General features: G+C 26.8%; 3 protein-coding genes across 3 annotated transcripts; 1 reads left to right on the top strand and 2 right to left on the bottom strand.

Moving 5' to 3' along the window:
• The first annotated feature begins 21 nt into the window (after positions 1 to 21).
• LOC105362590 (phospholipase A2) lies at positions 22 to 20,921 on the top strand. The gene is made up of 5 exons (XM_011500055.1): positions 22 to 424; positions 18,988 to 19,219; positions 19,887 to 20,045; positions 20,184 to 20,293; positions 20,647 to 20,921. The coding sequence occupies exons 1-5, from the start codon at positions 307 to 309 to the stop codon at positions 20,811 to 20,813; spliced, it is 786 nt and encodes a 261-aa protein (XP_011498357.1). The 5' UTR covers positions 22 to 306; the 3' UTR covers positions 20,814 to 20,921.
• Positions 20,922 to 21,210: 289 nt separating this feature from the next.
• LOC105362724 (CDK5RAP3-like protein) lies at positions 21,211 to 24,073 on the bottom strand. The gene is made up of 9 exons (XM_011500210.1): positions 23,882 to 24,073; positions 23,624 to 23,798; positions 23,303 to 23,541; positions 22,917 to 23,193; positions 22,727 to 22,845; positions 21,925 to 22,200; positions 21,608 to 21,819; positions 21,357 to 21,528; positions 21,211 to 21,282 (listed from the first exon to the last, which is right to left on the bottom strand). The coding sequence occupies exons 1-9, from the start codon at positions 23,885 to 23,887 to the stop codon at positions 21,211 to 21,213; spliced, it is 1,548 nt and encodes a 515-aa protein (XP_011498512.1). The 5' UTR covers positions 23,888 to 24,073.
• Positions 24,074 to 24,596: 523 nt separating this feature from the next.
• On the bottom strand, positions 24,597 to 26,077 carry LOC105362589 (transmembrane emp24 domain-containing protein 3). The gene is made up of 3 exons (XM_011500054.1): positions 25,720 to 26,077; positions 25,344 to 25,589; positions 24,597 to 25,176 (listed from the first exon to the last, which is right to left on the bottom strand). Exons 1-3 carry the CDS (start codon positions 25,873 to 25,875, stop codon positions 24,955 to 24,957), a joined length of 624 nt encoding a protein of 207 aa, XP_011498356.1. The 5' UTR covers positions 25,876 to 26,077; the 3' UTR covers positions 24,597 to 24,954.
• Positions 26,078 to 27,981: the final 1,904 nt, after the last annotated feature.

Here is a 27,981-nt window from a genome sequence, read left to right as displayed (position 1 = left end):
GAATACGCCCGGACTCGAGTCTCTCTTCGGCGAACAACGGGACGCGGCTCCGAGCAGTTGCATCGTAAACCGCGAGCCGTGCGCGCCTCACCACCTCGTGTGTCCCAGGCGCGCGGCCGCCTCTCTCCCTCTTTTCGAGTTCACGGCGGCCCTATACGTCCGGGCCGATGCTGTACCAGCGCCGCCGGAACGAGGATCGGCTCCGAGCCTCGTGGCCAGAGCGCCGCCGCGGCTGTTAGAGGCCGAGGATGCGTTCGGGATGAGAGCCAAGGCCTTGCCGACGGGACCAGGACAACAGGCCCCCCGATGCCCCGGCCGACGCCACTGGTGCGCCCGAGAGCAACCGACCGCTGGAGCCGCGTACGGGGAGCGGCCCTCGTCGTCCTCCTGCTCTTCCTCAGCGAGACATTCACCCAGGCCAATAGTATGATGACTTATCACGAGCTACAGCCTCGCCCCTTATGGGCTATTATTTCGTTAACTTTGAGGGTGGATAAGTGACGGGGATGGATGAGGAGTGGATTAAGCACGTCGCCGCGACTTGTGCTACACTGTTGCTATCACTGCCGTTCTCCGCACCCGATCATCTTCATCCGACGTCAAACGTCAAATTGCACATTACCTTACGTTACGCATTCGTTACAGTCGACCTCCAATAGCTATAGTTAATTTCTTTTTACGCTTCCCGGGTAACTAACTATAAAACTTTTTAAGAAGAGACTACTTGCCGGATAAGCTTCACGATATAAGGAAGCGAGTGATTTGCGTCGAAAGAGCCGATGCATTAATAATACGTCAATTTCCAGAACGTTGAATAAGCCAGTGATTAAAAAATTAAATCCTTAGCGGCACGTTCCATAGCCACAGCACTTCCGCACTAAAAAAAAAAATACCATACCGCGCGTCGATACTGATTTTTCTTCCACTTTATACGCTTAATTTAACATAATTTAAAACTGATGCTAACCGTTATATTTATTTATATATATATATATATATATATGTTTGTGTGATATATCCATTAGCTTGATCGCTCGAACGCATATTCGTTTCAAATGTACAATATAAGATGCTAAAATAAAAAAAAAAAAAAAAAAAAAAAATATCAGTGCATAAAAAGCGGAAATTAATATTTTATCAAATCACGCAATCAGTACACTATTATATTAATTCCGAAATTTTCTATTGAAGTGCAATTTTTTAAACGCATTTTTATTATAAATAGTCGATAAAATATAATAATTAATTCAATTGGATATAGTGTATTGTACATAATTGCTTAATTATGTAAAAAAAAAAAAATTTTAATTGTTAATTTTACAAGATGATAGGCATTGACTATTAGATAAAAATAAAAGAAAAACGGTTTATAAATAAAATCATCCACAATTATTCGTATCATTAAAAACAAAAGAAAAAACAAAAATAAACACAAATAAAAATTTTAATTAAAATATTTTCTTTTGTAATAATAACCATAATAATAATAATAATAATAATAATAATAATAATAATAATAATAATAATAATAATAATAATAATGATAATAATAATAATAACAACAACAATAAAATAACAATAAGAAGAACAAGAACAATTTTTAAATAATCTTCAAAAATCCATTTTCATTTAAGAATTATTCATTCATTAAAAGTATATAATTGAAGAGGCTCAATTTCCATTTAACATTACACATTATATCATTAGCATACATTTTATAATCAAATTACATAATATTTTACATATACATAATACTGTAAAAATCAAAATTATCAAAAAAATTATTATAAAATCAGTTTTCTACTCAAATTTCAAAAACACATATAACAACGTAAGTTCAAGACATGATGATATTTTAAAAAATTCGATGTTACAAACACTACTCAAGGTTTATTAGTTAACAATTTTAAATTCTATTCAAATAGCTGAGAACATATTATAAATAATGAAATAAACTGACTTTAGCTTAAACGAAATCTTAAAAAAAAAAGAAAAAATAAAAAAAAAGATCCGAATGTTTTATTGAATTTAATGTACAATAAGAAATTCAAACTCGTTAAAAAAAAAAATGTTTTATTTGATAAAAAAAAGTATATTAATCGGACATTCATTAATTGATGCGAATTTTTAAAAATGTCAATAATCTGCTATTTTACAATTAATGATCCGTACAATCGACACAAGTTCGAGAGAAAAATTTGTACGGTTAAAACAATTATTGCTTACTAAATATTACAAAATTAACGTGTTCCAGCGTACAAAAAACTATGAAACTCGAAATTCGTTTAAATTATTGATGAATTAGTACCATTAAATATATATGACTAATTGCTCAAAAACAACACATTATTTTCAAAAAATTGAAAATAGTTGAAAGTATTGTATATCGTATAAAGTATTGTGTGATAAAAAGAACAACAATTTAGCTAATTTATAAATGATTTATACATAAGGATTCGAAGCTGTTTAAATTATTTCTTACAACTAATTTTGATTATTCAATTATATTGTTTACCGAAAGGTCTGCGCGTGTGAATTGTATTTAATTAATTATTTGTCGTTGAAAGTTTTTGTGCCAATGAGCAATGTTTGAATTTTAATTTTAGTGCTAATCAATTATTTATTCTCTTAATTTACAAACAGTACGTACAATCAATATTTCTAAAAACAATATTGTTTTAAAGATATTGTTGAATAAAATTATTATCGAAGAAAAGAGGTAAGTGACTGGGCATTATAAGCAGATCAATGTAAGATTACATTGAGCTTAGGTTTTTCTAGATAATGACGCTAGTAGTCCTCACAAGCTTTTTTCAAAAAGTAAAAAATCAGGCGCAGCTGACACGCTTTCACGAAAAGAAAAACCGTGAAGCAGAAATAGTTTGCTTTAAGAGCACAAAACGTTTCAAATAAACTGAAGTAAGTTCGCATTCTTATAGCAAGATTCTGACATTTCGTAATATTTTTTAAGGTGAAAGTTATAATTTATAATGTTTTTTTCTCAAATTATAATTACTGATATAACGAGGATAAGAGAAAAACGTTATACATACTGAAGCGTCTGATAAGGCTATTCAATTAATAATTTTATTCTAAGAATTATATTATCATATCATGCCATTATACATCTTTAAATTACATATTAAATTGAATTAAAATTAGCTTTGCACTTGATGTTAAGTTTTGTTTTTTTTGTTTTTTGTTTTTTGTTTTTTGTTTTTGTTTTTAATTGTAAATATAAAGAAATTTATCACTCACTCTATAACACCGTAAAAAATATTAAATGACTAAAATAGTACTATTTGGCATAAAAATTTCATGTTAAAGCAAACGTAAACTGCTTTATTTTCCTACGTAATAATTAAAATTTAAGAAATTAATCAAATCAACATTCTTAATGATTAAAATTATATTTAAAGATAGATTATCGTTATATTTAATAAAGGTATAATTTTCCCCTTCCGTTTTACATAAAAATGAATTTTTTTTAGTAATTTTCAAAAATAACCGATTGATTTGCAGTCTACAAATGATACTCGCCTTTATTCTACAGAGTTAAATTAAGAATTTCTATCAAAATTATGTATGATAATGTGTCGGAAAATAGTTTCAACTTACGATACAATTAATCGTATATTTTTTTGCAAATAAAATTGTTAAGATTATTGGAACAATAGGCAGCGCAATGTGAAAGTCGTAAGACAAGTGCTTACGCTGTTACTTTGTCGCAATTAATAAAACAGATATAATTCATATTGATGCGATTTTATAATTTAGTGCATTTGCAAAGAGGAGTGACGGAGTACTGAATTTGTACTATTACCGTATAACATTAATCCACTCGCTGTAGTTTGGTTAGCATTTTTTACGCGTTGGTAAACATCTGAAAATCGCTTCGAATAAAAATATCGCAAGCGTCTTATCAACGAGATCAACGAACCTATCTTTTCATTCTCTCTCTCTCTCTCTCTCTCTCTCTTTCACGCGCGCGCACGCACACGCACGCACACGCACACGCACATATACAAAAACATCAATTATAAGCATCTCGAGTCACTAGTTAAAAACAAATAATAAATAAATCGTAATAATAGAGATGTACGTTACACCAGTTACAAGTTAGCCATGCACGTGCGGTTGTTTAAACGGACAAAACAACAGGCTCATCGGATATGGCGGTAGGTGCCAACAGATTTCACTCTCGATACTTCACTACCGTACGATGAGCTACATCAGTCGAATATGAATATAGCGTTCGCTCGACATGCGTTGTTTACATTCAGGTTACGCGCTGAGAAGAAAAAAGCTTGTAAAATTAGTATTCAGAAATTAGCAAATAAGATAGTGTGCAATCTGCCTTCAAGTTGTGCCTTGTAGAGCGTTGAAATTCATTATTTCTAAGGATGTTAATTCACGCACACCTGCACTATAATTTATTATCTTGTTTGGATGGAACGACCTATGTTTCGTGAGATATCCTTCGATGCTTCGAAGCTTAGGACTATTCAAATTGAAAATACAATATACAATATGCGACAATACGTATCTTTAATAAACCAATAAACTATATTCCTGTATAATATTGAAATACATAATTGAAATTCAATTATACCAATGATTAAACTAATACGTCTGATGTGAATGAAAATTTCAGAAATAATTAGGATGATGCGTTTTAAGCCGACAATTTTGATCGACGAAAGGAAATTAACAATCGTGTGCAAACACATGTGATGAACACATCGATTCAAGTGCAGGAAAATATCTTACACTGCAAAAGAGTAGATACTTTATTCGGTCTATTTATTTATATTATCTATGTATTTGTATTACCTGAAATATTGGACAAAAAAAAAAAAAAAAAAAAATTCAATATTCATAGAAATAAAAGATCAACAATTTCGAAGTGAATGTTGTCGAGATGTAATTCTCCATGCAATAATAATCGACTTGGTAACAATATCAATTTTAAAATAATTAAGTAAATATATTATTCATATTGTGATATTGTATACCACGCGCTTATTTTTCTTAAGTAATATAATTTTATGTCGCTTTAAGCATCATAAATTATAATGAATTTACGATACATAAAATTAAACAATTTAATTATGTTGAATTATGAGATTATTCGCAAATAGATAGTATATTATCAATTTTATGCGAAAAATGTCAAAAATAATTAAATATTTAATGTTTGCTTATAATTATTTTCTTATTTACAATGATATTAAAAAATGTTGTACATTACACTTTATTGAAATTAAAGTAAACGCTGTACTAAGAAAAAAGTTTCCTTCAACTAAAGCAATCTTTTTCATTTTCTTTACTATTGAATTACATAATTTGTTATCATTAAGTACAATTTGAGTAATGTTTATTGTAATAAATATGACTAATATCATAATTTTTATGGCATTGTTTGATTTGATACTGTGAATAAATTTTGAGATTAAGAATCGAAAATTTAATTACTTGATTATTATAATATCGTGACTTTTCCATTTACCATTACATTTATCTAATGTATTGAAAATAACATAAATTCGTGTAATATAATCTTAAAGATTTTTTCGTGATAATTTACTACGTATGTAGTCCTTCTCTATTAACCCGATTGAATTTCATTGGACAATATTAATTGATAAGTTGACGTAATGAAATGCGCGATTACCTTCTAACAAAAATTGAGCATTATTTTCAAAAAATTTTTATTATATTTCAAATGTCCTTACTTAAATTTTTACAGAATTAAATATTAATATTATTAATGTTCTATATTTATATATTAATCTATCATTAATGTTAAATTATAATAAAATTAAAGTTTTCGAGGTCGCGGGAGCGTGTGTGCATATAATTTTTTATAATAAATGTCAATGTAAAAACGCAATAATTTTTAATTAACAGGAATTTTAATAGGTTATTAGTAAATAAAATAATGTATGTTTCTTTCGCTTATCATATCGAACATTTTATTAGCAAATTTAGATTAAATTAATTCGTATAATTATTAAATTTGTTCATAATTAGGTTTCTTTGTATTTTTTAAACACATTACCTACTTATCGGAATATATTTTATGTATGAATTGTACCGAAAGAAACTTCTTTTCAATTATCTTCTATAAATGCTATACTAAATAATTAAATATTCTAAAAGTAGTGGGAAAAAAAGGGGTGAAGCACAGAATATCATACATATATTCTTTCTTGTTTTAATTAACCGTTCAACGTTCAAACGGTGCAAAATAATCTCTTATTCAAGTTCTATGAGAAATAGTCTTAATAGATCCACGTGCGTTCAATTAATTTTCTTGTACTTTTAACAAATTATGAACCTCGTTCTTAACATCCTAATTCTTCCAAGTGGATGTCTAACTAAAAACGTTTGATCATATGATATTTAGAAAAACTTCTTAAAGAGTTAAGATAAACAGTGTTTTCCGCTTTTTATTGTAATTTATATTATTTTATTTAGAAGAAAAAAAAGAAAAAATTAAAATAATAACCTACTATTAATTATAATTTGATAATGGCAAATAAACTTATAAATCATAGATTTAACAATGCTGGACAATACATTTGCATCTAATTCTTAATAATATTATACAATTACACAAAATTTAAAATTAAAAATAAATATTTCTAAAGACTAAGGTTGCTTCTTTATCAAATTCAGTGATATGGATTAATTCACTATATGTCATTAAACTGTACTTATCTTGACTATCGAGTAATTTCTGAAAACGGTTTCGCTATCTGATATTTTCTAATCATCACTACTTTGTTACCATCACTATTCTATCTTTAAATGATTATTTTTTTTTCTTTTTTTTTTTTTTTTTAATATTTATGCGTGCTACATTAAAATTCGATATTAATAATTATTTTATATCGAAAAAGTGTTTAAAATCTGTTCTTTATTGCCCACATTCGCATTCATATTCATAACTATCAATACTACAATTACTGAATTACCATCAATTTATAAAAGCTAATTAAAAATTACGACCGCGTGTTATATTTTGTCTGCGCCTATTAAACACCTATGCAGCTAGAAATGTATCATTTAAGAAAAAGAATTTCTCGGAATGTATCCTCGCATTCAAAATTAATTATATTATAACACTAATATTTCTAATAACCATCTTATTCGCGCAAAAAGTACCGTCATACGTAATCATAAGCATGCACATGCGCTCCTTTTATACTTTTATACCCTGAGTAAGCAAGGAGTAGCTGGAAAAATACCGTTATTATACTCTAGGGATCTCACTGATTGCGATAATCCCAGTCTTCTCAATTCTAGAAACATTAAACTGGATGCCAAGCTGTAAGTTGTGTACGAGATAAGGCAATTAAAATTCGACACGATATTAAAGAAATTTCGTGGATATCAAAATTTACCAGCTGATAAATGATAAAGTTCTTTTTGCCTTTTCGACAAATATAATATTTTTCGCAATTCGATAATGAAAAAGCTAAATGGAAGTTTTATTATTTATTATAAAAATCATTATGTTTTAGATTACTATCATAGTGTAATGGAGGACGGTAATGCAACATTAATGTGTGAAATTTTTTATTTTTTTATTATTATTATTATTATTATTTTTTTTTAATAATTAATATTTGTACAATTGTAATACAAGCTATAATTATAAATTGCAATTGTTTCAGCATTTATAAATATAGCAAAACGATGGCTTAAATCGTAAATTATATCTGAAATCTTATAGTCTGCGCAAATTAAATTCTTGGAATATTGTTAAGCATTTTTAGCTTACGTATACTATTTAAGATTAACTTGCTTCTTAGTTATGTTAAACTGTTCTCAGTGATGAATACTTCCACATTTTTAAGTGTTATATACTAGCAATATTTAACACACGTGTACAAATATATTTTACGAAGTAGTGCTAAAAGAGAAAGTTTAAATATGAAAGATGAAATAATATTAGGAAAAGATTGAAGCATTAAGAAAGCCGTTAATTCCATTTTTCTCGACATAAATAACAACATAATAATTACGAAACTTTTGATATATAAAAAGAAATATTAGTATAACAGGACAATCTAATCTAAATCACTACGTAGTTTTTCAAAAATAAAATTTCTGCTGATCTGCTGAATTAAAGCATTTCTCAAGGCAATATATGTACACACACACGCGCGCGCATATACATTTTTTTCTTTTCGAAACCCTAAATCATAATCAAGTTTGTGTCATTGAATATTTATCTTATTGATCGTAGTTTTAAATCATCGTGTCTAATAATTAACATTTTTCTAAATATTCAGTAATTAATTTTTCAATAAGAAAAACATTTAATATTCGTCGTTAAAAATAAGTATAGCAAATAGTAATTTTAATGACAAATGATTCATTCATAAAACTTACGTTTATGCATGAAATACTTGAAAGATTAATTGAAGATATAATGTGAGACTAGATCGATGATTTTTATAATAAATAAACATAATTTATTCAATAAATGAAAATAAAAATTGCTATACCACACATAAGAATTTACTGAAGAAATGAAATAAATAAGAAGACAATTTACATTATCTGACTCTAGATTAAGAACTGCTTATTTAAAAAGAAAGATTGACATAGAAAAGATAGGTAAATGATAAGAATTAAAAATTAATGACAAAAATACGAATGAAGACAATTAGTTTTTGTCTAGCCTATTTAATATTATGATCAAGTAGTTAAAAAAAATCTATTACCACTTACATTTGTATAAATAAATGTAATATATAATATAATAAATATAGTAATATTTTAAAGCTTCTCACGCGTTATCATGTCTTATAAAATATTTTATGAAACCGAAGGATCTCTAATTATTCTTTCTAAATATTGTTAATATAAATTGCGATTCCTGGAATTAACTAAGGAGATGTTAAATTAAATTACTAATTAAAAAAGATAAAAAGTTTTTAATTAGGATCCATATACGATTGTTTCATAAGAATTTTCGGAAATAAATTTATTTCAATACAATGACTCGTGATAACGATGTTGAGATAAAAAATATATATTTTTAGATAATCTGTAGCTTCCCACGTTTCATTGTTAAATTTTATGCTAAAATTGTCCCTCGATCGCATGAAATGGACTAATGTATTGTAAAGTGGCTGTTTGTTAATATTAATTTTTCAATAAATCCCGCGACATTGAATACAAACGATTTGTTTTAAATAAAAATTTTGAAATCGAAAAGATAAATCTTTAAGAAGATGTATCGAATTTTATAAACATAAAAAATTTAAGTTTTGAAATTTTTTGCCATGTGATATTTCTTTTTGCAAAAGAATTTGCGATCATTCAATTTCAAGTGCTTGGTTTTTCTTTTTATTATTCATTCGCTAGTGTTCAGCCAATAATTATAATAATTTCATAACATTAATGATATTTTACGAGCCATTATTAAATACGCAAACAATGAGATGTCGTTGCTAAGTGGATATAACGTAATGCAACAGTTGTCATTAAGAGTATTGACATTATGCTGAATGAAATCTTGTCTACTGTATGCTAAATATTGCATTCATTATATTTTGTGAAATCCGTTAAACAGCAAGTGAGCGACACTTCATTTTATCATTTATATAATTATAAATAGTTTTAGAAGCTATGATATGAAGAGCTAATTTAAAGCTATTAATTTCAAGGATATTGATAGAAAGGATGATAAATCGATTCGCAATAATATTTCATTCTAAGATGCTTTTTTTTTTCAGCTAATATTGTTTTTTTTTTTCCCTTTTACAGTGAATTACGGCTTTGTTATTTATTTCTGACAGAATATGAAAAATATTTTATTCAACCATGAATTTTGCTCTTACTTTGATATTTCGACTTGGTCTTCGTTGAATTTTTCTTTAGACTCTCAGGCTCTCTTCGCTTATATAGTATTTATATAGTACAGTGGAGCTTATGTTATTCAAGCGTAAATAATTTATTAACAAAAGAATGTATGTACATTTAAAGTATTTAAGCAACATATTGCCTACTTAATTCTTATTGTTGAAACATTAAACAGCATATAAGTGAATATACATTTTCTGAAAATTGCAAATTAGTACATCGAGCAATATAATTAGGATTTATTATCAATCCAAATAAATTATTATTAAAAATTCTCTATAAAAATTAGATATAAATAAAATTCAAATTAAAGATAATTATTTTATCATATAATTTATTGATTTTAATTTTAAAGAGACTGTTATATACATATAGAATAATAAAAGTAATGTATAAGAAAATGCCACGACTCGAGAACTACAATTTTAATGAAAACTAACATTACATTGTAATGATAAATACAGTTATTATTCATAATATATATATATATATATATATATATATATATATATGATATAAAATTTTAGTTGATGAGTAGAACAAGGAATTAAAATTATATAGTATAGGTTGGTTATGATAGATAGGAAATACATAATAATAAATAGGCATAAAAGAGTTGAAAAGAGTTGAAAAAATCCTCAGAATGTTCTTATAAATGGAGAAAAAATGTAATTGCCCGAATCTTATTAATACTACTAGCGGAATTCTTGATAAATAAAATCATTAATTATATTCTAAATTAAAAAGGCTCGATTAAAAACAGAAAGAAGAAAGATGTATATAGGAAATTAAAGATCTATAACGATAGCTATAAAGCAACTATATAGTTTATGAAATAGTATTAATAATAATAACAAATTCTGTAATTACTTTCATTATAAATTATACAGTAGAATTCCGAATGTTTAATTACAACGGCAATTATTATCCAAAGTTAAACAGCTAAAATATCAAAGACTCAAAAGTAACAATGGTATTTTGTATCTCATTCTTAAATGACAAGATAAGGACACTAATATATAGTAGGGATAAAATATCATTTAAAAACCCGTTGGAAAGATAGTAAGTAAAGCCACGTTTGTTTACAATTTCGTTTATCTACTTTATTACCACATATTGTATATAATATTGTGATTTAATTGTTAATATTGTAATAAGAATGTTATATCGACTATTATTGTATTAATTAATCGGAAATTTAACGGCGTTTACTTAAATTCTGAATACTTGAATGCTGAATGTTCCGTAGAGAAAAAAATTCCTCTTACAAATAGAGCTATAAAGCCATTGATAACCGATTGCACTGATTATACGCTTTCTTTTATAAATTAAGAAATAAATTGAAAAAATACATAGAAGAGCGTATAGATAAGTGTTTTAGATATTTTAATAAAAGAGCTTTATAAATATTCGAAATGTTATCATAGGCTTAGAATCTTAAGGGACTAAATGGAAGAGGAGCATAAATATTCGAAAGCCGTGCATAATAATTCATATAGAAAAGAAGTTGAAAAAATAATGGCTTTGAGATAGACATTTTAAATAAAATCTCGCAAAGAAACGCAATAAATTTCAGCGTTATGTGGATGAGACCGGCCGTTGATATATTCCGTACAGGTTAGTCAGTCGCTGCTCAGTTAATTATGAGTATGTACTCAAGTAATTTTACATCATGGGTAGAGTACACTACGTGTAGCAGTAAACGGCACGTGGTACTCCTTTTACTACTTTTCTAATTGATGCTGTAAAGAATTTATCAAATTTTACGTTAACCTTTCCATGCTTCCTTTCAGATCCTTGTCTTGTCGATGCTCACTCTCAGTTTAATTGCGGCAAACCTCGCATAGGCCTGCATATTACGTAAAATTATGTTTAAAGAAAATTAGCAAAGTATTTTTATAAAATGTTATATGATTTTTTTTCGTTTTTTTTTATTACGTTTTTTTTTTTATTACGTTTTTTTTTTTTTTTATTACGTTTTTTTCGTGCACAATGTGAGGGAGGGGTGGAGTAAAGCTACTTCACTAAAGTGAAATAGACGTATTTGTAAACTTTATTATTGACTATAATCTGTATTTAATGAAATAACGACGGCTATTAATTTTCAATTAATCAAAATTAATTTTATTGCACTCCTTCCGTTCCCTTTCCTTTAGCACGGAGTGTATTAAAATTACCAATTATTAATGGACATTAATCGATAATGTAAAAATAATGGAGGAAAAGGAGGTAATGTAACAAATTAATCATTTTAATATCATTTGGATGAACGCCAAAATTTCGCGAATTGTAATCTGTAATATTGTAATCGTTAAATTCACATTATTCAACGAAATGCATATTAAAGGTAAAGAAAAAAAAAAAAAGAAAAAAAGACAATATTTAATCAATAACTTACTAAATGTAGAATATAAATAATTGGTCTTAGAATATTAGCCGATACATTAGAAGCTAACTTTCGAAAATATTACTTACGTCATTCATTTGCAACAATGGAATTCGAGAATAAAAGGTAATTTTAGAAAGAAATTTTACTATGCTATAACTTTTGTAGATGAACCTTATAACTACAAATACAATTGACTTTGATTTTTTTGTCAATTTTAATAAACTTGGACAATTAAATTTTATATTAGTCGTGAAAATTTAACTACAATGTAAAATGCATAAAATATAAGGCTGAGCAGGCAATCAATTTGTAAAATATGAAACAATAGTTTTCCTAAAGCATAAATTAATATAGCTGGAAATGCAAGAAAGTAAAAATCGCTAAAATACTGCCGGACATTGTTAGACGAATAAGTCAGGTAGAATGGAACACTCACTGGCAATTACGACACGCGTCTCTTGACTTTTCCGACCTCAGCCTACGCTTGATATAAATTGATCGCTTACGGCGATTCTGGCATTGTTGTGATCATCATTATTTCATTATCCCTTCAATGTCGCTTTCTACTCTACTTTTTCTCAGCTTCGTTGCTCACGCGACCAATGTCCACGTCAACGTCATCGCTCTACTCTCTTTTTACAATCTCTCTCTCTCTCTCTCTCTCTCTCTCTCTCTCTCTCTCTCTCTCGCTCACTCTCTCTCTCTCTCACTCGCTCACTCTCACTTTGGCTAAACACGTAACTGATTGCATCTGTTCAGAGTGAGCTTTTCCACAAACTATTTTCACACGAGTTACGATACTTACGTTACAAATAAACAAAAATAGAGAAAAAAATCTATTTTTATTTCACAATTGTAATAACACTTTCGATATATTAGTAAAATATTGAGTATCAACAATTATTTATTTTTGCATTTTCAAAAAAAATTTAATCATTCTCTTTCATACTAACGTCCTCTTTAATTCTTAATTAATAATTCAATATTGAATATATTTATCGATTCACAATATTTTTATTCATTTTTATTTCATAAACACATAGACTCGTAAATTCATATTAATATTTATTCATTTTTAAAATTCTCTTTTTATATTTAACAATATTTTACCTATTAAAAATAGAAATTTTGTTTTATGAATCAGAGAATTTTTTTAAATCAGCTCAGAATATAAAATCTACTGATGAATAATAAAAATGTTTATTATTAATATAATGTCTAGAATGAAAGCAAAATTGTTCCAAAAAATGGTTCATTTTATAAAAATATATGTAAATTTTTTTTATTTAAAATTTTATTACATCCTTTTATGAGAGAAGCTTTTAAAATATTCAAATTTCATTCGATCCATGATCATCTTACGCTGAGATTTCATCATTTATCATGCTGAAAATGTATTGTTAAACTATATTTGATCCACAATTTTTGCTCCATTTCTTTAACGTATAAAGAAAATGACATTATTAGTCTAATGCAGATTAATATATTTAATTAATAAAATAATAATAATATTTATTTAATATTTAAATACATAAACACTTCAAATATTACATAGAAATAGCAAGCATTAAATTATGCCGTGAATTTGAATTTTAAAATAATATCAGGTAATATTTAAATTCCATATGAAAATTATTCTCACTAAAACCTATATTGAATTAAATTTAAAAAATACATTAATAAAATTATATCTCATATCTATACATTCACAAACAGCGTTCTACTTGTATACACGTTTTACGCTTATAAACTAAATTGATAAATAAAATAAGACCTAATTTTAGAATACAATAAAGAATTTATCTTTATTTTATAATAATGTTTGACAATATTGAATATTCTGTAACAATCTGCCTATAAATATATACTAAAGGTATTAAATTTATATTTTCAAAATTGGTTTAAATTTTCTTCAGGTAACAATTGTAGAAATTAATTAAATTAATTTATTAAGTCAGAAATTCGTTTAGGATGCTAAATTTATAAATTTCCAATATATTTTTTATGTAAAATGAAAATACCATCAATACTATAATAGTTCAAAATTTTTAATTTTTAATAAAACAAACTGCATTTAAAATTTATATATTTTTAATTGATTTCTCACTTATAAGCTGTATAATTAATTATATCTCATTAAGACAATTATGCAATTAAATGATAGTTACCATTTTTCAGATTTATAAGAATTAAAAACATTTAAACATCTTATTTTAGCAGAGAGTATGATTATGTTAAAAGTATTAGGAAATATATTTGTCACTGGTCTTGAAATTATTAAGTTTTCCTCCATAATCCAATCTACGTTATTATTTTCTATTTTGATATCTTTTGGAATATATATGACTTGCATTTGTAAAGAAGCACAATCTAAAGCAAAATTAGTTATATATATATAATTTTGCTTTAGATTGTGCTTCTTTACAAATGCAAGTTATTTCGTAATTATTACATGTAACTTCCACTTTGATTAAATAATCATCCACAATAAGTATGTAGTTTGCATTTAATTATTCTATTCATTTTATATTATAATAATAAAAAACTTTCATAACAACTTAAATAATAAATAATTAAAAATTACCTAACATAGAGATAATTTATTTATAATTGATATTTAATTATTTTATTAAATTTCGTTCTGAAAAAGATATCCAAAATATTGAAAGTTTTGCTCGTGAATTATGAAATTTGCGATACTTAAGGCTTCAATTAAATTAAAAATCAATTAATTTTAAAAAAATTTTCATGCTAAAATCTTAAAAATTAAGTTAAAATAATGATCAAGATATTTACAAAATAATTTACAGTAAAAAAATATGGCGGGATAAACTTTTCTTTCTTATCTAAAAAGTAGCTATTATAAATCATTTGCTTTACAGTATTTTAATTGATAGATCGTTATTTTTGTATAAATATCAGTCTTAAAATTTTCCAAGTAAAAGTAAATTACTAAACTATAATATTTTAAATAAAATTAATAAAAATATAATGATAAAATATAAATTTCAAATTTCATCAGCTTAACGATTTAATATACTTTAATTAAAACACTTTACATGATACATTGATAAAAATAATTGCAATTTGATATAATAATAATAATTAATCATTATTATGAACTCTTCCATTTTTAATAAATATTTTAATTGTTACTCGATTCGGTTAAACTTATATTCAATTGTAACATTCAAATCTTGAAATAAATTATTTAGTTGTAAAAATTTTTATCTATTATGTATTACACTAAAAAAATTAATCTAACTTCATTACCATTATTAATAGAACATACAATTAAAACTATTTCACACAGACGTATAATATAATGATTTATATTTTTCGAGCAAAATATTAAAATGTATGGAGTGTATATTTTATGAAAATATTGCAGTTTTTTTACATTTATGCATTGTACTTTTAAAAATTGGTTTTATACAATTTTGATACTCGACATGATTTGAATTTATTTATTATTTATAAAAAAGCTTTATAAATTATTACTAAAATGATTGATTTTTTCAATTAAACATACAGACTGATCTGCTGATACTGATTTTCGTTTATTTAATCTTTTTTCAACGACTGCGTTGCATAAAAAACGTTGTCGAAAAATTGGTAAATCGTATATGAGTTGAAATATCTTTAGTCATAAGTATTTGTTAAAAATTATCTAATAAGTTCTACATTACATGAAACGTGAATATCTATATATATATATATAATGTATTAAATTTTTTTTAACAACTTATATTGCCAAACCAGCTTAAAACCTACTATTTTGATAAAATATGAGGATACCTTATAATCTAAAACTCAATTTTATTTTTATTTAAACGTCGTTCACGTCAAATCTGAGGCTGTTTTCTCGTTTATACAACTAAAAAATTATATGTTTACAAAGAGACAATGATACGTTTTAAATAAAGGTATTCAAACTGCATAAGACAAAAATAATATATACATTATGAATTAACAGTCTATTGGTCGTTGAATATTAATGAACTTTTTCTTTTTTTTGTTGTTGTTGTTGTTGTTTGTTTCATAATTAATTGTTTTATCAACAAAAAAAAATTACATTGTTCTGCTTTCTTCAATCAACATTTCCTTAAACATCTAACAAATCAGTAAATTTTGATTGTACTGTAAATGTAAAATATACGTTAGAAAATAAAAATTAACGAAGAAAAATAAAGAGAATGAGAAATGGTTGGTATGAACTTTTTCAGTAAATTTTACTTAAAATTCGACGATTTTTTTAATCAATTCTTTGAGAATACAATTTGGACACCTAAATTCTGATGGATTTAATTATCTCCCCGATCATTAAATAATGAAAAGATAATGGTCTACAAAACTTCTCAGGATGATATTAACATGACAAAAAGATCAGCAAATTATAATTAATTATAATAGAGTTAACCGGAATTCCAGTTAACAAAATACTTCCTTACATTCTGAATTTCTCATTACAATAAGAATTCTGAGATTTTAATTTGCCGAGATAATAATATTAGACCTTTTAATCGAAATTCTATTTTCTATTAAACACTTTTTTTTCAAATAACCTTTAAGATTGAAAAGTGTGAGCGACTCTGATAAAAAAAAAAAAAAAAAAACAAGACAAAAGATATTGAAGCATATTCTAAACAATATTCTAAAACAAAAGAGTTTGTTAAAAGGCCAAATATTAAATAAGACAATTCTTACAAAAAATATTAGAACGTGAATAAGATACTATTATTTTGTCATTAAGAATAACATGTTTTTTTTTTTATCGACATTTGATTTTTCTAATTTCCGAAAGAGATGAAACCTTTAACCTACCCGTACAATAATCCCTGACACTAATGTAACATTAATCTATTCTTTTATTTAATATTATTCAAGTTAAGCACTAATATATAGGACCGAGTATTTATAAAAACTTATATTATAACGCATGATTTAATTTAATTAAATTAATAAAATTAATTCATTTGATAATCTGTACCAATATCTGCCACCCTCACATTCAATACTCACACACGCGCACGCACGCACACAAACACAAACACACAATAAAGAATAGAATAGAATAAATACTTCATCTAGTGTTTGTTTATACTGCATGTAATTAGTGTTATTATTTTACTGTTCCCAACACTGACATATGATAACATTTTCGTCAAATTTAATTATGACAAATGATATATCATCTTTTTTTATATATATTGGTTTGTATGCAAAAAGAATTTGATGATTATTTACTTGAATGAAGAAGATAATGATTCGACCTTTTAACATTTATTTTAATTGTATAATATTAAAGTTAATAGCTTACAAGGAGAAAAGCAAAATAAATCTTCAAAATTTAAATAAATTTATTGCTTTACAATGTATATTTACAACAAATATTTTCAATATTTATAGATAATTTTCAAAAATATAATGTTTAAAGAGCTATGCCAATGAAATTTATATTGCTAATTAAGCAATGCATACGAATTATCTAATTTTTTATATGAATCTATAAATTCTATTAAACATCTAGTAAAATAATTTAAATATTGTAATATTTTTTAAACATGTCCTGAAAATAAATAAAAACATTTGTTGCCAACATTTTTTTTAATCTTTGTTCACATATTATATTATTGATATGAAAAAAATGCTTAAGCTTGTAAAATCTAAAGGATTAATCTTTAGTACATCTAAGTCATTAATTGCACAAAACAAATCCTAAATTCATTTCGCTCGTGTAATATTGTATATAATTAAAATTCTACATTCAATTTAGATATTTTAAAAAGTTTCCTTACTCAAAGAATGTGATATACAATAAGAATAGAATTCAAAGCACTACATCACTATTGTGAAATACATTTACTTATTTGGATTGAAAATTCGCATTATGAAATAACTTAATGTCTTTATTTTTCAATATTACCACACTGTAAGGAAAGTATTAACATAAAAAATAGAATTTGAAATGATAATTAATCAAATAATTTTCTTTTAAATTAATTTTAATATTCAAACCATAGGAAGGCTAGAAAAACACAAAATATTGCCAATGATCAATGAAATAAGAACAATATTTCTAGTATCAATCTTAGAAAATATAAAAACATATAATATATAATATATAATAAACAAAGTAATTTGTTTATCCGTTAATCCAGGAAAGTAATTTATTTTTAAAAATTAATCCGTCAAAATTAAAACTTCTGATTACAATTATTCTATATGCATGTAATATGTAAATAAATTTTACATTGATTAAATTATTTATTAATAATTTATACAACATTACATTTTATTGAAAAAAAATTCATCTAATATATTAACAACTATAAAATTGTAAAATTGCAAATAAATTTTAATATATTTAAATATATTTTAATTCGTTACATTTTTAATAATATTTTTACTTATATTTATCAGTATTTTAAGCATTAAAATAATTGAAAGCTTCATTGTAGTTAGTCATAAGTAGTTGTAGCAAGTCATTGTATTATGTACAGTTAATTTATCTTATTAAATAAAGTTATTTTACAGAATCTAAACTAAATTATCGTCGGTATATTTGATCTTTTATACAATTGTAGATTCTTACTTTTGAAACAATAATTTAAAACAATAATTACTCGAAACTATGTAATGTTCTGTAGTTTTTCCGTATAAGTAGTAAAAAAAGTTTATGCTCAAATTTCTCTAATTTTTCTGTACTTTTACAGATACATCAAATGGAGAAAGAGTAATTCCAGAATTTATAAGTAACAACAATGCTGAAAAAAGTTCAAATATTTTGTCAAATGAAATAGAATTGGATAGTAAAGATGATGACGTTTTATATGTCAGTTATAGTGGATATCTTCGTAGTAATTCATCGTTACTTGCACTACGAACAAAATACCATAATTTCACCAACAGTGTGATTTTATCGAACAAGAATGAAACTGCGTTGGAGTAAGATTTTATTAAATAAAATTTTTTCCTTATTTTGCATAATTTATTAAATTTAAACTTGATATATATATATATATATATATACTGCTCTTATACAATATTAAAAGGTAATCCTTATAAAATTAGATCCCATTTACTTTGCAATAAATGTAAGAATAATAAAAATTAAAAACTCTAAGTATTAATTATTCATAACGTTATAATTTATATTATTTTGAACGATAACGATTATTAATTGTTCTGATGCTTATGATATACATATATTTCGAATAATTATTTATATTAGTACTATGACTTGACTTTGTTAACTCTTTTTAAATAGACTTCTTAATCATTACATTAATTTTATTATTAAATTTCTTATAATTGTTAATAAATATCAAAATGCGTAAAATTCACATTAAAAAAAAAAAAAAAAAAAAATGGAACTATTAATGTTAAAATTATAAAATTTACGATCTGTACAATCAAGAACTTTACGAATTATTAAATATCAATAAATAATAAGTTAGTGAGTAATGATAAAAGCATTTATTACAAAAATAATAGAACATTCTTCTTTACAAACATTATTATTAAATAATATAAGTATTGTCTACATGTGTCCTACATGTGTTTATCGAGTTTTCCTGTACAATCTATTAACAATCGAACAAAACATTAACAGTATACCAATCGCAAGTGGACATAGAAGATTCAAACGAGCTGTAACTCATTTGTATAATATGATAGTTTGTGCAACCGGATGTAATCCCCTGGCTTACAAAGGCTATGGATGTTACTGTGGCTTTCTAGGGTCCGGTTATCCAATGGATGGTATTGACCGGTAAATACTTTATCTTTGTTTGCTTGTTTTTTTTTTTTTTTTTTAAGAAATTCAACTTTCAAATTATCCTCTTGATTATTACTGACGTTCTATTACCGATCGTGGTATTGCAATTTAAAAAATATCTGTGTCCTATAGATGCTGTAAAATGCACGACTGGTGCTACGACGCTACGGAATGCCCGATGTTTGTGGAGTATTTCGTTCCTTATTATTGGAAATGCTATCACGGATATAAGCCCATATGTGGTTAGTTTATTTAAAATTAAATTTCTTTTTTTATAGATTAATTATGTATAGTTTGGCCCATACCATGTGTATCAAATTGTAAAATAGTAGTAGTACGGACGCTATTACGCTAACGACACTGGGTAAAGTATTTGTAAAAAATTTGAAAAATCTTAATCTAGTCAATATAAGTTTTTAAATTGCCCTATTGCAAAGGAACAATGATAATAATTTAAAACTATTTCACATATTGAAATTATTTTAAACCGCTCGTATCTTTCTATAAAAAAAATATTTTTCGACTAAATTATTACCATACTAAGATAGTTCATTTAAATATTCATGGAAATAATATCGTCTTGTAATTTTACAAGCTATTGAGCATGGAGAATGGGGAAGCTCGGGATCCTGCGCTCAAAGACTTTGTGAATGCGACAGATCATTTGCAGAATGTCTGCGAAAGTACCGTTGTCCAAGGCATAAAGCAGTCTGTACATCTTCGCCGTGGCGTTTAATACAAAATCTTTTTATGATTATTTAAGAAGATTCGGTTTATCAGTACGTTGCCATCTAAATTGCTAATCAAAATATCTTTTTATTATTTCGACAGAATCCAATGTCTTACAAGAGTTACCATTAATTTAATTAATTTTTAAGATATGTACTATAGAGTAAATACATAAATACACACATATATATATATATATATGTATATGTGTATATGTGTGTATATATATATATATATATATATATATATATATACAACACACACACATACAAACACATTGTTATATACAGGGTCAAATTTTTACACGTATTCGTCATAATAATAATATATTTCAAAGTATTTTTTTATATATGTTATAAGTACTATGATATATACAATAATTATATTAAATGTTTGTTATAAAATTGACGCCTATATATTCGTTATATTATTATAAAGTATTTATTGCACCTGTCAAATATACATTACGATTATTATACATTTTAGAAATCTCTTTCTCAATCTGAAATATAGTAAAAAAAAACTGTTGTATTTTTATAAATAATAAAGAAATCTTTGATAAAACATTAATCTTACATCATTTTTTAAATTTCTTGTATTTGCAACTACGATTTTTAACAGTGACTTAATTTCATTAAGTTTGCTGGTAATTTTCGTTAGCTGATCTTGCATTGTCAATTGTAACCGTTGCATTTTCTTAGCTGTTTCCTTACAATTTTTGAAAACTCCTATAAACATGTCAACGTAACTACAAGAGAAGGTTAAATATCAAATTAATATATTCTAAATATATCACCACCATATTAAATATTATGAATCACATTTACTTTGGATAATGTTTAATATTGTGCAAATGCTCTAATTTACGATCAAATAGTATTTCCGAAAGTATAAGTTGAACATTATCCAACATGTTCTGTATACTATCTATAGTTGAAACTTGAAGAATAGGCGATTCTTGCAAGTGACTAATGTCCATAATATTTTTGTTACTATTACTTTTAAACTCGTATAATCGCAATTTCAAAAATGCCTCCAACTACAAAATAGTTAAATATTTTATTTAAGCTTATTATTATATAATATTTTATGAGCTTCTCACATTAGATTGTAAAAAAATCTTCAAAAATAAAAAAAAACTTACTTCAAATAGCTGATTGATGAAATCATTTCTTGTCTCTATATTATCTAATACTGTGAGTGCCTGAACACCAGTTGCGTGTCCTTCGTCATTTCCTTTATCCTCAACACACACGCCAGATTCTTCTAATGAAATATCAAAATCTCCTTCAACTGCTGCTACTGGATCTTCATCGATTCCACTCCAATCTATTTCTCCATCTAATTGATTCTCATCGCCAACATTTATTTCAGCATCCAAATTCAAATCGCTGTAATCTATTTTATTGTCATCATTTACCTATAAATTAATTGTTACAATGTTACTATTATTGTTACATTAATTATTGTAATGTTAATTAACATTAATGGTATTATATTGACATTATTTCTCATACACTTACCAGTTACATACTCTTTATTAACTTACTTATTAACGAATATAAATATATAACATTGGAATAAAATATTCTGCATATAGAAATTATTTCACTATTCAGTGAAATATTCATTGTAATTAATTTTAAATAAAAAAAAAACAAAAAAGGAAATGATAATGAAATGAAAAATAATTATACTAAATTTAAAATAGCATTAAACAGAATAATAATGAAAGTAATCCTGTTAATGGCTTCATAATATCTAAAAATTTCCCTTACCAACATATTTGTAGAGTTTCAAAAAATCGTAAGTATTTTAATAATATTTGTTTCGACATTTAGAAATAATTGAATTTAGAGGATAATTCGTCTAATACATGTTTTACCAAAAATTTTCAATTTCGGTTTATTTATTAATAAATAGAATGAAATAAATAAAATACATACTATTTGACATTCTTCAAGACTTGTATCATCATTGTATAAATTATAATTGAGAATTGGTTCGGTTATGTGTAACGGACATTCTCCGTACGTCCATTCGTAAGTCGTTGTATTTCCTTTATCTAAAACATAATATATTATATGAAATTCGACGCAATTATTATCATAATTAATTTTTCTATAAAATTATTACCAATAATGTATTTAATCATTGGAACGCAGCCTCCATTATGTCGGTGGCCAAGAGTAAATTCCACAAATGCATTATAAAATTCAACCACATTATCTAATGCTTTAATTTTTTCGGCAAGCTTATCATAAATATCAGGTAATTCGCGTAACTTTTCGATCAATTCACTTTTTATTTTTTTAGAAAATCCTGTTATTCCTAATTGCATACACCAAATATTGTATTCTGTAAATGATAGATTTTCTAATCTTTTATATTCAATTTCTTTCTCTTTGAATTCCTATGAAATATGTTATATACAGATATATATATATATATATATGTATATAGTAAATTTTCTTAATAATATAAATGTCGTGTAAATAATAAAGTAAAATTAATAAAATTACAGTTTTCTTTTGTTCTAGATTTTGTATCTGCTTCTTCAATGTTGGTATCTCACAATTAAGATTGTTTATTATCATTTGAGCCGCCTCAGCCAGATAGACATTGTCCTTTTCATACAGGGATATAATTTTTCGCCAAGGTTTCGTTTTATCATTGGTATTGAAATAACTGCTCAATCTGCCATTACCTGTACCGCTGTCTAATATCTTTCTGATTCTTAGACAGTGAAAATATGTTATATCTATAAGCATTATATGCAATTATAATTATGTACAAATTACATCATTAATTATGTCGGAATATACAATATAGAATATAAGTACATGAACTACGTAATATTTCTGATAATTCTTTGTTCTCGGGTATAGTCTCTAAAGCATTATTGATTTTTTCTCTTATTATTGGAATGCTGTCTTGCCAATCCCGTTTACAATGCCTTCTATTAACGAGCCATTCAAATAACTTTCCCGTATTTATAACGATCGAGCAATCTTGTTCCTAAAAAACATATAACACATTTAATTTTGTCGCAATACGTCAAGTTAATGAACGATCGTAATTCTTTGTAAATATTACAATACCTGCATATCGAACAGTTGTAATCGATATAAAAATGATTATTTCGCTATTAAGACCGTCAAATTATCACAGCTGTTACTTCTTTCGCAGATGTTGGTTATGTGATTACTCGTGTCACAATATTAATCTTGTTTAATTATGTTTAAATCACTACACCGACGCACGTACGATAGCTTATAACATTAATAATTTTCTAGTCGGTAAGACGATCTTGCCAAAGTACCATTAAAGCTACAAATTTCACAGTCATTTATGAGAATGTGGTCCGAGCGAGCGAACATAAACTCATAGATCCACTGTGCTCATTTGTCTCACCTGCGGCAGGTAAGAACATCTGTCAGTTAATTTAATTATACAGGAGATATTGAGGTTACTCAAGTGTTGGGGTTATGTTTGCGTAAAGGCTTAGGCTTATTATACTTATAGATATAAAAGCAATAAGAAATGAAATATTCATTAGCTTAATGCGAGCGTGTGTAACTGTATTCTCATTATTGGATTATTGGTTCATTGGTTAGAGGAATTAGATAAAATTTATTACCAATATAAAACTGTTTTTATAAACGGTGTAGTTAAAATTATGTAAACGCTTGTGCAATTACATACGAAATTGCTTTTATACGACAGAAATTTCAAAGAGCACGAGAGCAAATTATTTCATATTAATTTGCAATTTACGTGTAATTGAAAGGATTGAAATAGAATTAGAAACGCTCGTGTTTTCAGAAATGTTTTAATTTGGTTTTATATTACATGTGCACTATAAGAAAACACACACAAATTCTCAATCTCGCATTCAATTCTCATCAAGTGTTACAAAGACTGACTAAATTGTTAATTAACAGTGATGACCAAATACATTCCTTTCAAAATTTAAAATTAAATATACATTTTAATCAGATTTTCACACATAAATTTCACATTTCACACAAACAGTGTCCTTTCTAATTCCCATACGTCGCACCCAAGTCCCTCAACTTTGACCGTCGCTTGGATGTTAATGAAGGATATGGACGATATAAGTTGATCAATGTTTATTTATCATAGATTTCTTTACCTAAATCGATTTAATACTCTAATACGGTGGCTTCCTTTCTGTGAAGAAGTTTTTGAGAATCAATACCTGACCCACGCTCGTGACAATTATAGCAATGGTCTCTTGTACGGACCACCATAAAACCCGATCGTTCAAATCTTCGGCTCTTTTGCGACCTTGAGCTTCTCTAAGACGATGATGCGTTTGGTAGTCAAGAATACGATTTAGGTTTCTGTGTATTTCTTGAGCCGAAGACTCCATCTATTAATTAAATTTCTACATAAGCATTTGCTTTTAAATTAGAAAATGTCTTATCTACTATCGCTTATAACGATACAACAAACTCAAGCTCGAACATTAAATTAACAGAATTACAAATTTTGTATAATTATATCATTATAATGAAGTTGACGAATGAATTTTCTTACTTGAGTCATAACAGTGACGTGATCGCCGAGGCCTGGAAGCGGTGGCTCATCTCCGACTTGGAAATCCATATAAACAAGTTTATGAGAAAACGTGGAGAATTCGTTGCTGAAACATGCCTTGTAAACACCCGACACAGATGGTTTAAAAGTATGCGAATCAAATTGAGTTTTCACTTGTTTGTAGATAATCTCTTTGGTAGGAGATTCTAAAGTAACGTCAACATCATACTGACCACCAGTAACAACCTAAATAAGCATATTGTAAAATTTAACAAAATCCATTGACATATCATTGAATGTCGTAAATACAAGAAGTAAAAAATAAATGAATACGTGCAGCATTAAAGTAATAAATGTCTATTGTACGTGCAACTACCTGAAATTCAAGAGTGGACGTAACATTCTTTTCAATTTCTTGATAAAAACATTCTCTTGCGTTATCGGGGAGCTCGAAGGTTAATTCAACACCACTTGCGCGGAAGACGAGCCCGAGAATTGAAAGCGAAAGCAAAAGCGGCGACCGGTAATTCATTTTATCCTCGATTAATCAATCAATCGTTCCCTCAAATGTCTATCATTAAAGTTAAGCTTCTCCAAACGTATTTTTATATTAAAAGACAATAATACACGGAAACACGGAAGGTCCAATGTTACGCCGACATGAAGTTGAGAGCCAAGTTGACATTACACCTCATGATTAACTTATAACGTGGCCGGATACGTGTCGCCACTATCGTGGCCATCTCGTAATTTTCCTGTACGTAGGAAAAAAAAAAAAAAAAAATAAATAAATACTTTGTTTATCCAAATTCAAACGATAATAACAAATTAATTATCTCGATTATTAATCACGAAATTTTACTCTTAATGTATAAATTCGACTAATTCGCATTAATATATATATATATATATATATATATATATATATAATGCGCATGCGGTAGAATTCTATTGCTAAATGATCCGTGAAAATAGCGATAGAGCAATATGTCAACCACCACGATAATTATTATTCGTGAAGAATAAGTACGTAAGCATTAATACAAAAATTATATTTTCAAACGCAAAGAAATTGTGTGTACAGGATAAATTGTCGATAAAGAAGTTTTTTGAGTACGTAGTACTCGATGTAATCGCCATTAGCGCTGCAAACGCGTGACACGTATAATATATATGCATGTGTGCATATCTGCACATGCATTTGCGTATCCATGCGCAACTCTATTTGCCAGTGGATGTGTTGATGATGTGCGGATGTGTGTGCGTGTTCACGTTCGTGATTATTTTCATTAGATCGGCAAATGCAATGCCAACGAAGACGCTACAAATTTTATAAAATACTTTACCATTTTTAGAGTAACGTATCCTTTTAAAATTCATTGAGTCATTTCAAATGGAATTTAAATACGCTTACGAATACAATTGAATAATTCAATTTTGTTTTAAAAGCCATACAACAAATTTTTAATATAAATTATGAGCAAAGGTACAATACTGTCTTCCAGCCCATAATAATGATTTCAATGAGTTCGAACATACTAAGTACACCAAATGGCTTGAAATAATGCCTAGGACGTTAATATTTATATTTATTTAATTACATTCACACACCTAAGTGCGCTTTAAATTCAACTCTAACTCTTTGCAAGAAAAACAAGAAGAAGAAGAAGAAGAAAATTATTATCCGTCGTATCAGTAGATAAATAATTGCTGCAACGTAACAATTACAATTATTTAATTGTTTTTGTGTTTTTTTGTTTTTTTTTTGTTTTTGTTTTGTTTTATCTCCTCATTGACACTTGAATAATTATGTATTTATAAATGTTAATAGCGAATAGTGGCGACTAACCAAGTTATCGAAGTACTTACAGCTACAATATTCAGCAATCACGTGCGCGACAAATTTTTTACCGACAACAAAACATCCATGGCGCAATGCAATTTGTAACGCCATTTAATATTTATTCTTGTGCAGCAAACGCATTTAAAAGTAAATAAATAAATAAATAAGAGCAAAACGAAGAAGATGAAATAAAGGAAACTTTATTCTAACCTATATTCGCGAAGTAAATATAATTATAAATTTAAAATTGATGTATCGCAACCATGTAAAAAACAGTAATTTTGTCATCAAACGCTTATCAATGAATTGCAATGATAAAGACCGTTTTTGTATAGAATTCTTCGATATTCGTTAAAATAGAGAGGCATAAGCGGAAGAAGAAGAAGAAGAAGAAGAAGAAGAAGAAGAAGAAGGGGGAGAAGAAGGAGAAGAAGAAAAGGCAGAAGAAATGTGCACCCGATGAGGATGAAAAAAAGAAGGTAGTAATTTAATCGTCATGGCATTGGCAAGTAAAAATTAAGAGCAGTAGCGGTCCAGAGGCAAGTCCGTGCATGAGCCTAGGCTATAGAGAAGGAGTGTAGTGTGTAGTGGCAGCCGCCTTTCTTTAGCAACTTGAGTCTGATAGAATTTCAAACCCATGCATAACCCGCGAACAACTCAATCGACTCTTACATTACAGACGAATAGCCTCCGCAAACGGCTTTCTACTTAATATACGCGTATATACTTTTGTAATTTCAACTCTCTTTAAAAAGTAAATCGCCATAACTTTGCGCGATATAATTTGCTGCTAAG

Source organism: Ceratosolen solmsi, unplaced genomic scaffold (genome assembly GCF_000503995.2).
Source record: "Ceratosolen solmsi marchali unplaced genomic scaffold, CerSol_1.0 scaffold41, whole genome shotgun sequence".
NCBI lineage: Eukaryota > Metazoa > Arthropoda > Insecta > Hymenoptera > Agaonidae > Ceratosolen > Ceratosolen solmsi.
Note: the sequence above shows the minus strand (reverse complement) of the source record. Positions and strands in the feature narration are given on the sequence as shown.

What these genes read in the sequence shown, in the direction of transcription:
- LOC105362589 (XM_011500054.1), bottom strand. Translation starts at nt 25,875, where the DNA reads ATGAATTACCGGTCGCCGCTTTTGCTTTCGCTTTCAATTCTCGGGCTC. An exon ending in CGTCCACTCTTGAATTTCAG is followed by an intron (nt 25,590 to 25,719) that starts GTAGTTGCACGT and finishes ATGCTTATTTAG; the next exon opens with GTTGTTACTGGTGGTCAGTA. An exon ending in ACGTCACTGTTATGACTCAA is followed by an intron (nt 25,177 to 25,343) that starts GTAAGAAAATTC and finishes TTTAATTAATAG; the next exon opens with ATGGAGTCTTCGGCTCAAGA.
- LOC105362724 (XM_011500210.1), bottom strand. An exon ending in GTCTTGAAGAATGTCAAATA is followed by an intron (nt 22,201 to 22,726) that starts GTATGTATTTTA and finishes ATTAATTTATAG; the next exon opens with GTAAATGATGACAATAAAAT. An exon ending in TCATCAATCAGCTATTTGAA is followed by an intron (nt 21,820 to 21,924) that starts GTAAGTTTTTTT and finishes ACTATTTTGTAG; the next exon opens with TTGGAGGCATTTTTGAAATT.
- LOC105362590 (XM_011500055.1), top strand. Translation starts at nt 307, where the DNA reads ATGCCCCGGCCGACGCCACTGGTGCGCCCGAGAGCAACCGACCGCTGG. An exon ending in CCAATGGATGGTATTGACCG is followed by an intron (nt 20,046 to 20,183) that starts GTAAATACTTTA and finishes TGTGTCCTATAG; the next exon opens with ATGCTGTAAAATGCACGACT. An exon ending in CGGATATAAGCCCATATGTG is followed by an intron (nt 20,294 to 20,646) that starts GTTAGTTTATTT and finishes TAATTTTACAAG; the next exon opens with CTATTGAGCATGGAGAATGG.